Raw genomic sequence first — 12,527 nt, forward strand, 5'->3', positions numbered from 1 at the left:
AATTTAGCAAGAAGGGCTTGATTTCGGATATATGGGCTGGAATGAAACCTAAACCACCATTATCTTTGTTTTGTGTGTACAGATTTGCTCCGCGTATTTTTTTAGTGTCTGATGTATGGCCCCACCAAAAATATCGACATAATGTGTCCATCTGATGGTGATGATGATAGCATATTGTTTTAGGGAGAGAGTGAGAGTGTATTTGCATGTGATATGTTGCAACTTGGAAGGGCTTCCAGCGTGTGTATTTGATTAGTGTGGAACGCCCGGCCTGAGATAATAAGTTTATTTTCCATCCAGCCACCACCAGCCATAATTTATTTCTCACACGATGATCTTCCAATTGCTTCCACATTTCGCATTTCCTGGCATTGGAAAACAATTGGGCATCCCAAGCCCCAAAGGGATACTGAGATAGATATCCTTTCTCTTTGGCAGCATCGAAGTGTATTTTTGCTGAAAGAAATGGCTGATTTGTGAAAATTGACTTCCTGCCCAAACCATGCATTAAATGTAAATGTGGAGACCATATTCTTAATGCAAGTGACTTCAGTCAATGGATTCGCAGCTAATTACCCAATTATGCTTATGATTCAACGGATGCAATCATCTGGCAGCAAGCGAATTACCATGCTTTTAACAAAATATGGTAGCGACAGATAGGGAATCTATTAAAATTTTCAAATGCAAGCATGATAAATAAAACAGAAAAACCAATAAAACTTTATGAGATGGGGCAAACCATAAATTTTCCTATGATTTTCATTATGTAAGTGAATGATGCTTCGCTCATGGCTGCAAGTCCACTTAGCAATTAGGGTTTGGACTTTGGAGCAAGTTCTTGAAATTCAGTACTCTAGCAGCTGAACAACCAACAACCTACTGTCCTCTCCATCCCCAAACCACCATTCTCTCCAATTCTAGCCCTGTAACGACAACTACCCCCTCCCTTCTGCTGCATCTCCCTCCTTGCTGCCACCCTTTCTGCCAAACTGCTATCCTCCCTGCCACTGCATCTATTTATTCATTTTCACTGCTCTTGCATCCTTGTCACCATCCTTGTCCATGACACACATTGGCATGATTATCTTGTAAGGTTCTGTCATCCCCATTGATGAAAATGACTTGTCATCTTGTAAGACTGCCTCTCATGTTCATCATCCACTTGACTATTTGACTGAACTTCAAAACACTCAGGATCTGCTTGAAAATGCTAAAAGCTGATTAAGTAAACAAGCTGTTCCAGCAAAGAAACAGAATTGGTCATCGTGTTGGAGAATAAAGAGAACAAAAACAAAGGTGCCGAAGTCTTGCAAGTTTCAAAGGGATGATGCTAATACTTATGATCCAAGAATATTCTTATTAAACAGTTGAAGAAAGAGAAGCCATGAATTTGATACAAGTAGGAGATGAAACTCTCATGGAATACACCCAGGGGTTGGTTTTGGCACCTGTTTTATGTTTTTTTCAGAAGCTTTTTTCTGATAAATCCCATGTACCCATCTTGTGTTGCTTGGTTGCTTATGGTTGATGGAAACAGACATGTTTGGCATGACTTTGATCATATCATTGATCTGATGATTTCACACCAGGAACAAGCACATTCTGCTTCATCATTTTCTTTTCTTCAATAAAATGCACTACAAAAACAACCCAGAACTATTCAGAGACTTAAAGTCAGATGCAATTTTTCATGTGATCAAAGACCACCCAAAATTTGAACCCAATAGAAGAATGAAAAGAAAAAAAGCAATTAGGAAGAATAGAATTACAAAACCAAATACCTGAAATTCTCAAAATATCCAAGACTGAACAAATTAGAAGGCTGTAAGGAGGAAGAATTGGAGAAGCAATACAGATAAAAATTTGCTTCTGCTCTCTAGCTTCTCAGGTTGTGTCAGGATTAGAAAAATCAGAGGGAAATGGAAGGAGAAAACCACCTGTCCTCAACAATCTTGTTTCTTGTTTTCCCTTCATCTTTGTCCTTGCACCAGCTGTGGAGGCATTTAGGACATTAAGTAGCCAAGGGGCTTCCACACAAGTGCAATCCCACACACATGTTGAGGACAGGTGGCATGCACCAGCTGTGTTAGTTGCCAATGTAATCCAGACACATGAGATGACATGGACGTTTATGCATACATATGTTGTTGTGAACATGAATTTTGAGCTCTTGAAATTTGCACCCTATGATAATACACAGATAAACATGTAATGCATGCAGGATTACAAGTCTGCATGTCCATGTTATGAATTTTCTGGCTAAATCTTTCCATTGCCAATTTGATAAGTTCACAGGTCACAGATTAGCAACTAATAACGACATATTTGTTTTCCACTGGGGAAAAAATAAAAACAAAACAGAAGAACCTAATGAAAATACCATTGCCATTCACGCATTGTGTATGAAGAACAGTTATCTTACTAATGTAACATCACATACTTTCTTTCAAGGGACCGAACCAAGGGAATGATGGTCATTAGGCTGGGTCTCTGCCTTTGGAGGCACATTGTACACATTCTTCAGCAGGTCCTGGATCTTGCAAAGCATCAGCATCTGGGAAGAGTCACTACCCCTGCCACTGCTTTGAGATGTCCATGAACTCTCCTGAAGCTTTATCTTCTCAAATAGATACTGTTTCTCAGCCTCAGCCTCATTCAACCGGAGTTTCAAATACCTGCTGGCATATTCCTCTGCCTTCTCTGACTTTGCAAAGACAATCCTCTGGAGCCTCCCAACCTCTCTCCTTGCCTCACAGGCCTTAAGCTGGAACATTTCTGCCTCAGCCTGCTTAAGCCTTGCAACACTATCCAGCTCATCAATCTGTTGTTTCTTGCGCTGCCTCTCCAATTTCAGCTCTTCAACTTCCTTGGCCTTGTCCTCAAGCTCCTTGTCACATGCCTCAAGAGATAGACAAGCTTTCTTGAACATTCGCATTTTTTCCTCAGTAACCATTTCTATTTTTCTTATGGCCTCTTGAACCACATCCGTTATTCGATTGCATGCTTCTTGTGGGGCTATCAGTTGTCCACCTTCTTCCGATTCAGGGTTTTTGGTTGGATCCACCTCAAGCTCTGTCAGCAGAGAAGACATTTTACAAAACATAAGTAAAGCAGAAGAAAAACAATTTCTATTTTGTAGGTGGTTCACCTAAAATAGGAAAACTACATTTTGACCTTGAATGAAATGTGATACAATACATTAGTTTTATTGCAACATTATCTGAATGGGAAAAAACCGGATTACCATTTTGATGCAGAACATACACAGGATTTTTTTCTTTTTTTCTTTTTTGAAAAAGGTAAGGCATTATTTATTAAAATTAAAACAGTATATAAAGAGAGGGTAGAGAATGCCTCACCCAAGAGAAAATTTTTTATCTTAAATAGATTCTGAAAGGCACTCTATAGACGGAGTAGGGAAATAAAATTTGGAAAAAAGATGTAAAAAAATCAAGCAATCAACATTAAGCTGTATCAAAATTAGTCAACCTGCATCCACAAAAAGGCAAGCTACTTGATCAACTTGAGGATTCCCACCCCCCTCCCCAAAAATAAATAAATAAATAAAAGAAAAGAAAAGAAAATTTGAACTACTGTCTACTACTAAGTGAGAGCATGGAGACTGTAAAAATGTCTTGGTGATTGGAAAGAATTGATACTTTAGGTCATTTACAAACAAAATGGTATATCTTTTTCCTCCATTTTTCTATGGGGTCCACTAAAGTTATTATTCCAAACATGAGCTATATTCTTTCAGCCTACAGCTTGTCAATAGAACTTGGGAGAGATATCCCTTGACATCTAATAGCATATCAACCAATATGGTATCAAGTAACCACGAAGAAACATGGATACCAGAATTTGGTCAATAAAAGATGCTTATATTAGAAGCCATAGAACAATGTCAAGGTCTTAAGAATATACACCATTGGCCATATGACAGGAAACCTTCATTAAGCCATGAAGCAAAGCATTATATGATATGCTTCAGGATATTACTCGAGAGAAATAAAGAATTCCTCAATGTCAGACACAGGATATCTAGGGGAGAAGTTGAAAATTAATATTTCCGATCTCCAACAGTCCAACTAACCTGATAAGGTTTTTCTGAAAAAAGGGTTATTATCTGAAACTCCCTGTTTTTTTTTCAATGACTGAAAGTTTCATAATTTAAAGTGATAAAGGATGACTACAATACAAATTTCCTACAGGCCAGGAGAACTGCTAGTTGCCACTTGTGTATTCTGCCAACCTTAACTACATATTGGACAGGATAATATTCTTAATTTACTTTCGACCCTGCTTCTTCAAACTTCAAATCCAAAAATGTATCAGCATCTCTTTAAAACCTTTTATTTTCTTCTTATTTGATTGGAGAATGAAGAAAAGATTAGTCAGGGTGGAGATTATTCAAATCATACAGGGGCTAGGAGACATGCCAGTAGTCACTTCTGTATTCTAACAACATTAACAAAAATTTGGATAGGTTCTATTTCTAATTTCCATTTATCCTGCTTTATCGAACATCAAATCCAAACAAATACTTCCAATGATTTAAAAAAACTCTTCTTTTTCGTATTTTATTGGAGAAAGAAAAAAAGTCTGGTTGGGGTGGTGATTATTCAAATTGCCTAGTGGTTGCCACTTGTGTATTATGACAACCTTAACTACAAGTTGGTTGGACTCTCATTCCAAATTTCCTTCCTATCCTGCTTGTTCAAACTTCAAATCTCCCAAGGCACAAAAGGCTTGCCAGTTGCCACTAGTGTACTCTGACAAACTTAAATAAAATTTGGATGGGTTCCTATTCCTAATTTCCTTTTTCTCTTGCCTTTTCAAACTTCAAAGCCAGACAAGTAATCCTGAGTCCTGACGCTTTATAGCCTTTTCTTTTTTTTTTTCTTATTTAATTGGAGAAAGAAGAAAATACTGGTTGGGGTGGTAATTATTCAAATCACCCAAGGACCAGGAAACTTTCCAGTTGCCACTAGTGTATTCTGACAATTAATTACAATTTGGATGGGTCTTCACAACATCATATAAAGCTAACCTGCAAGCATATTGTCTCAATATATTCCTTTCCGATTTGACTTTCGTTGCCTATTATAATAACGACTCTTATTCTAAATAATGGTGTTCCCAAATGTTCATTTAAGGGCTTAAAATTTGAAGCATACATTTTATACTAGGAGACAGTTGTTGTTTCTATAGGTGTTACAAGAGCAGAAACGAACTTTCCAAATTGAACAGAACTGAATAGGCTGTGCAAATGTCTGCATCATGCAAATGCTTTAGGCAATTAAAATTTAGTTCCAAACCAATATTATTTCCAAAGGGTGATTCAATATTAGAGAACACTTGTTCAAGAGAACCATTTCAAGCATGAGTAAAATAATCAAAATGTTTCCAATAAGAAAATATGTACCTTGGAAGAACAGCAACAATATTTTGCAGGCTGTTGACTCTGGAAGTCCACCCTTCATCTTTCCTATGACATCCTCACACTTCCAAAATAGCTTCTGCCCTCTGGGATCCTCACTTCCATGGAAGATCCTACTAACAAAATCAAGTTCACTTATTAAAGTATCCCGGTCCCAACAAGGTACACAATTTTGGAAGACATCCTTGACCCACCCTAGCAACTTAGATGTCCTATTGCAAGCTCGGCACCTAAAAAGCATCTCAGTGGGTCCAGGTCCACTCTTAACACAAGGACCCATTCCAATTTGTCCATTACGAATTGCACAATCTGTATGAGTCCAATGAGAACACAAATCACAACCAATCCAATGACATGTGTTCACCTCAAAGTCAAACTTGTTACAGATCACACACATGCACAGATTGCAGAAACCATTTCTATTGGTGCATAGTTCACAAGTACAATCACCTGCTGGAAGCTGGTTCTGGCAAGCAATGTTTCTGCATCTCTTATACACAAATACCTCAATGAGACATGCCTGGGAGAGACTGATGTTTGGATGTAAAAATGCTGTAATTCCCGTATTTATTGCAACAAGAATTTCTAGTTGAACCCTATGTGCTGTAATCAGAGTAGTAGCCGTCAGATCAGCCCTACTCTTAACAAGCTTCTGCAGAATCAAAAACTCTTCTCTATGCTGAGAACCTCCTGTTCCTTCAAGAATGGCACGAAGCTCATTCTTGAGCTTCTCTAGTAGCTCATCTGTCAGAGAATGCATTCTTTCAGAGATAATCTCAACTTGTTCACTAGCTACATCACGAAGAGACATCTTATCTAAACTAGAAACCTTGCGACTGACTGACTGTTCAGGGCAATTGCTTTCTCCCTCTTTCTCTTTCTCCAATTTTTTGCCCATAATAGCATTATCACCACAAGTAGGCCAGGCCTCATGGGAGCTGCCACTCTCTATTGGGGACTCACTTACATCCTCTGAGCTTAAACCAGGTTCTTGAAGATGGGGGGACCCACAAGCATCTGATAAAACTAGGGACAGAGATGTCTGTAACCCTCCGGGTCGAGGAGGCAGCATTTTTAGGTGAGGCTGGTGATGGTAGTTAGTGCCTGAAGATGTTTCTATCAAGCTGATTAAAAAGGGAAAAGAAAAGAAAAGATGTCTCCATCAAATGCAGTTCTCAAATCGATAACTTCGATAGAATAGCATCATTGAATTTTATAGGTAACTAGAAAATGATGCAAGTCCTACGAAGAAAACTAACTTTCAAGCACCAACCAGAGGAAAAGAGGGGAAGAAAAAGAAACTACAGTAGAGTTTTCACTTGTCTGATAGAAAACCCAGAAATTATAAGCCAAAACGATTGAAAAGAAAACAAGAAAAGTGGAAAACAAGAAAGTTTCATCACAGGACCAAAATAAACAATAAGACCCCGAATTACTAATCCTGCAAAAGTGCCCAAGTGTTAAATAAACGTATTATCAAGCTTCACCAGAAAACCATAAGAATAGCATCCCCAATTCAAAAAACCATAAGAATAATCAATCAGTACTGAAACTACATGTCAAAATTAAAAGACAGAATAAGAATTCCACTTCAAGATCTATATGAGAACAACCAAATTGACAGATGAAACAGGTGATCAGTACAATCAAAACCCGGAAAGACCCAGAATTTCTATTCGAACAAACAATAAAAAGATACCGTGGAACGAAGTTTGAGCTATCCAAGCGAGATGACTTGCCAGGAAAAAAAAGGGGCCAACCAGCAAACACTCGCTTCAATGATCGTATCAAGTAGACGCAATTACAAGAAAAACAGTGAAATTGAGATATCGACTGAAGGGAGTTAGAGGGAGAATTGGGAAATCAGGCCCCCTATTTTTCCCTTGAGATGCAGAAAATCCTCGTTCCCAAAACTCTAGTCCACCGAACACACAACAGCCAAAAGACCGGCTGTATTTTTATACTCTCACTTTATACGCGAAGAAAGAAAAAAGAGGCTATGAGCGGGGAAGCCAGATACAGATACCGAGCGGCCCGAGCCCGGACCTCCTGCAAGCAAAACTCTGCTCACTAAGCATCAGACGCACATTTCGAATATCTGCCGTACGTATGTTAAATTCATGGGCAGATATTCCCAATGTCTAGCTGGATCTCATGCTTTGAGATTGTCGACTGTCGAGTCGCCTGGGTTGACCACTGATCACAACGGTATTTTTTGCCGCGTGCTGACATGGCAAGGTAACTGTCAACCTCGCGGTTTTCCCGTTTCCGCGAGTTCTCCCAATTTGCCCGTTTGGGAAGGTGTTCAGTGTGAATAAGGCTTCAGTCAGGGCACAGCCCGTTCGAAGTGCGAACAGCCTTTACAGCTTGCATTTAGAAGAATTATTTATGTGCTTTATTTTATTTTATGGAGAGAGATTTAGAGATATTTTGAATCCGAGATTGCAAAAGGCAGTTGGAACGGTGTGGATACGGGCTTGTCCTCGTAGAAGCCGATCTCGTTCTGTTTCTGTTTCTGTTCATATAGTAGCTTCTGATGCCATCTGGATCTGCTCTTAAGGAGTGCTCCTCGCACCAACCTCACAATGCTTTTAAGTGGCACACGTACATCAAAAACATCTCCTAATTTGTGTTGTTATTCATAGAAGATGTTCCCAATATACGGTGGGATAGGACCGTGAGGTGTGCTGGATCAAACTCCATTCCTTCTGATGTGGCAAGGTAGGCCTTACATATAAAGCCGTAAAATAAAATTATATATTTGGCGAAAAATCCAAAATTAAAACGCTTACCAAAGTCTAGAACTCAACTTTGTGTTTAAAAAACTCAACTTTTTGGTGAAACTGGCAGCTTCAATTGCTCAATGAACTCAACTGCTTTCAGAAAGTATCAATGTGGCATTTGATAAATCTAAAGTCTAAAACTGTGAAACAATTCTCCAAACGTCTAAACTGTGCAGTACTATTTTACCCTTAGAAATAGATTGTTTAATAATATTATAAATAATAAAATAGTATTCTATGAATAAATAAATATTATGATTTGTTAAAATAAATATTTATTTAATATTTAACTAATAATAATATTTATTATTATTATTAAATAATAAATAAAAATATTTTAATTATTATTAATAAACATTTTATGAAGTATTATTATTACATAAATATTAATACTAAATATTATTTACTTAAATTATAATGGTATCATTTATTGCTTAATAATAATAATAATAATAATAATATTGTTATTATTATCGTAAATATTTATAACAACATTGATTTATTATTATTATTAAATCATATTAAATACATTATTATTACTATTATTATTGCTAATTATTGTTTATTCAAATAAAAATAATGTTATTTATTTAATAATAATAATAATATATTATTATTATTATTATTATTATTATTATTATTATTATGAAATAGATGGTAGGGCATTAACATCATTTTATCATATTCGAAATGCATTTGATTTTAGTAGGATATTAAGCAAGGTCTTTCCATTTCAGATTTGAATTTATATTTCAAATCCTCTAATAAGACCTAAACCACTAAACCCAAAAATTGGTGAATCTAGTCTTGCTTAAAAAATTTGCCTGGAGATATCTTAATGAACAACATAAGTTGTGGGCCAAAATTTGGAAACCCAAATATGTTCCAATTCATTCATTCTTTCCTTATTCAATCCCTTCCAATGGTTCTTTTTTTATGGAAATCTATTGTCCCCAAACTTCAAAGTCTGTTTCAGGAAGTAGGTTATTTAGTCCTAGAATCTTCTTCAGAGAAAATTGGTCAAATCCCTTGGATCCACATAATGAGAATTTTCAAACAGTACTTCATTCTATTCCTCTTACTATTTCTCATCTTACTTTTAATGATCTCCTCATCAATGGTAATCGGAATACCTCTAGTCTTCATATTCATTTTTATATTGACCAAATTGAACATATTTTGCGAACACCTATTTTCTAGCTAATACATCAGTTTCTTGGACCAAACATTTATTACGTAAATTTTTTACTTCAGCTGTTTATATTGATCTACTTTATACTTCTCTCCGAAGACTTTCTGACCAATTAAAATTGTGTCTTAAGTGGATTTGGAAACTTCCATGTTCCCCTCGTTATCAATTATTCCTTTGGAGGCTTATTCAAGGTTTTATCCCTATCAAAACAAAAATTCTTACTACCAATCAAGATCAAAACTGTCTTTTGTCATAATCAACTAGAAACTTTGCAACATCTTTTTTTAGAATGCTCTTTCACTCAGTCCATTTTATTTGCTTCACCCTGGAATATTAATTTAAATAATATTTCTCACTCCAACTGGGTGGATTGCATTCTTAAACTTGGTACTTTTTTTTTTGAGAAATCTACATTTCTAAAAATTCTAAGTTGGTATGCTATCTCTCTACACTATATCTGGTTTGCATGCAATGAAAAGTATTTTAAAGATATTACTATTTCAAATCTCTGGATTCTTCGCAAGACTAATACTATTTTCAATGGTATTCGAATATCAAGCACTCCGCGGGAATTACCTTCAGAACTACCTTTACATTTAAAGCTTTTTGTGCAGTTAGACACTGATGGTATTGCATTTACAGATGCAGAGAAAATAACCTCTACTTTGTTTTGTTATGGTACTTTCCTTTTAAACACTCAGCTATAATGTATACAAGTCTCAGGAGGGCAGAAGTATTTAAAATCAATTGAGGCAACAGAACTTTTTGCTATATATCAAGGAATCCAGCAAGTTCTTCAACTAGGAAAAAGGAATATCTTGATCTGCTTGAATTCTCAATTGGCCATAAGCGCTTCAAGGAAAAGTTTCCCTTCATTGGTCATTTTTGGATCTGCTTCAGCGAACAAAAGAAATTTATTTCAATTTTTTTAGCGTGTTGCTTGTTTATTTATTAGTAAGAAATATAACATCCCATCCCTATTCATCAGATACCATGCAGGAGTAAACATACTCTACATGATTATTTTTTATTAAAAGCTTATCCTCCAGCTTTATCTGATGTAAAGAACTTTGTAGTTTGCTCTCTTGTTTAATATATTGTTTTTTATCTTTCAAAACCCACCTTATTCTATTAAAGGACCTTTTGATAAGACAAAAGTGAAAGTTGTCCAACGACGTATCGGTATTAATGGCCGGTGAAACTGCAACCCAAAAATCTTTCCAGTATTCTGTTTAAACCGAGTATGACAACATTGGATTGAAAAACTTTTTCTATATTACATTTCAGCGCAATAAAATATGGTTGGAAGTTGGAACTAAGAAGAGAACTAAAAGACAAAGTTCAGCGCGTTCCATCACTAAGGAAAGAATATCGTTAGTGTTGGGGGTTGTCCATTTGGTATTCCTCGAAACCATTTCTCAGGGGGTTTGGGTTATGTGGGCAGTGGCATTTTTTTTCTGGGTTGGGCCCGGCACGATGGCATGCGGGTCGTGCCTGGCTCGGCATGACCGTGTGGGCTGTGCAACGGTTAGTTTCAGCTTTTTTTTTTTTTGGGGGGGGGTATTATAGAAATAAAAATGACACAAATGTCCCCCAATATCTATATAACAACTTAATTATTTAGGGGGTATTTCGGGTAAAGTGATAAATAACTTTACAATGAATTATTTTTAATTGTAAATAGCTCTATCATCCGCTATTCTCATCATACCAATTCAACAATTCTCTTAGACCCTGTTCGTTTTTTGGTAAGTTACTTATCCGATTAAATACAATTACCTAGGTAAATTTTTCGTAAGAAACATTTGTCCGGGTAAATGCATTTACCCATGTTCTTTTATTTGTCATGTAAATAAGATAATGACCATTTTAGCCATAAAAATCTATTATTAAAATGGGCATTTTTGTCCCATTCAAGTGTTGACAACTTCCCCCTAGGTAGGAAAGTTATTTACCCACCTAGGAGATGGGTGGTAAGTGATACCCAGGAAAATAAACGTTCCTTGGTCCCTACATAAATCTGAAAAAAGAACATGGGATTCTTGGTCAATGGGAACCAAAATCCCATTGACCAACTTTCCCCCCTCTCAAATTCTAAAAAAAAGAACGTCCCCTTAATCTCTTCTTTCATATATTCTCTGACATCCGAAGTGATCTAAACTCTGGTTGACTGATTTTCCAATTCTCAACTTTATTGAGGTTTCAACAAGAATAAGGCTTGCTTTGCTCAACCAGCTAAGTATCTCAAGTTAATTAGCAATTTGGGAGGCTTGGACTCTTGGAGTTGAAAGGCTTCAACTGTTGAAAGCAAGTTGGGATTTCGAACCGAAAATCCGGGGAAGTCCAATTAAGTTAATTTTTATTTTTTAAAATTAAAAAAAAATGGTTGGTTCCTCCCAAAACCAATTCCCCAATATGTTCAGTATTGACAATATTCAATCGTACCATGATAGTGTTAGCACCAATATGAATGCTAATGATATTGAAAGAAAAAAGGCCACTAAGTTGGTTAGCCTGGTTTGAAAAATATTTAAAGTGTAGGAAGTTGAGGGAAAGAGTAAAAGAGCTATTTATTAAAAATGTAGGAAAAACTTTATCTATTGTAGCAAGAGTGGCACTGGCCATTTGGGCAAACATTTGCTCAACCATTAAAAATAAGAAGAAGAAGAATGGAGAGAAACAACACAAACACAAATTGGAGAGGGGGGGTTGGTACATTTAAATATTCTCAAAAAAAAACGAGGCAACAATTAGCAAAATGCATTGTACATGCTGAACAACCATTTTTGTCAACTGAAAATACTAAACTTTAAAAATTGTTACGTAATTCTATAAATCCGTAATATAAAAAAGTTTTAAGGAAAACTATTAGATCAGATGTTTTAAAATTTTTTTATTCATATAAACAAAATTTAATTTATATGTTATTAAATCTTATTTCTGAATTTGCAATTACTGCTGATGTTTGGACTTCTAAATTTGACATAAGTTATAGTTGTATTACCGGTCATTTTATTAATAACAACTGGCTTTTAAATAAAAAAATTTTAAGTTTTATTATGCTTGAATGGCCACATACTTTACATGCTTATGGAGTTGAGAATAAATT

At 36.0% G+C, this 12,527-nt stretch overlaps 1 protein-coding gene across 6 annotated transcripts; it reads right to left on the minus strand.

Annotated features, from left to right (window-relative positions):
* Positions 1 to 611: 611 nt before the first annotated feature.
* On the minus strand, positions 612 to 7,530 carry LOC148875098 (OBERON-like protein). 6 transcript variants are annotated; one of them, XR_016104983.1, is made up of 5 exons: positions 7,143 to 7,530; positions 5,429 to 6,567; positions 2,444 to 3,075; positions 1,452 to 1,640; positions 612 to 1,237 (listed from the first exon to the last, which is right to left on the minus strand). XR_016104983.1 is itself a non-coding variant. In XM_088964521.1 (4 exons), exons 2-3 carry the CDS (start codon positions 6,513 to 6,515, stop codon positions 2,450 to 2,452), a joined length of 1,713 nt encoding a protein of 570 aa, XP_088820647.1. In that variant the 5' UTR covers positions 6,516 to 6,567; positions 7,143 to 7,426; the 3' UTR covers positions 1,028 to 1,237; positions 2,444 to 2,449. The 6 variants fall into 6 exon arrangements, 4 of the variants coding, with proteins under 4 accessions (XP_088820647.1, XP_088820646.1, XP_088820648.1 ...); XR_016104984.1 differs by having other exon boundaries at positions 7,183 to 7,388; XM_088964521.1 differs by lacking the exon at positions 1,452 to 1,640 and having other exon boundaries at positions 1,028 to 1,237; positions 7,143 to 7,426.
* Between the last annotated feature and the right edge of the window lie 4,997 nt (positions 7,531 to 12,527).

This window comes from Nelumbo lutea, chromosome 1, assembly GCF_056320005.1.
Source record: "Nelumbo lutea isolate HS-2025 chromosome 1, American lotus-T2T, whole genome shotgun sequence".
Lineage (NCBI taxonomy): Eukaryota > Viridiplantae > Streptophyta > Magnoliopsida > Proteales > Nelumbonaceae > Nelumbo > Nelumbo lutea.

What these genes read in the sequence shown, in the direction of transcription:
- LOC148875098 (XM_088964521.1), bottom strand. Translation starts at nt 6,515, where the DNA reads ATGCTGCCTCCTCGACCCGGAGGGTTACAGACATCTCTGTCCCTAGTT. An exon ending in ATTGTTGCTGTTCTTCCAAG is followed by an intron (nt 3,076 to 5,428) that starts GTACATATTTTC and finishes CTCTGCTGACAG; the next exon opens with AGCTTGAGGTGGATCCAACC.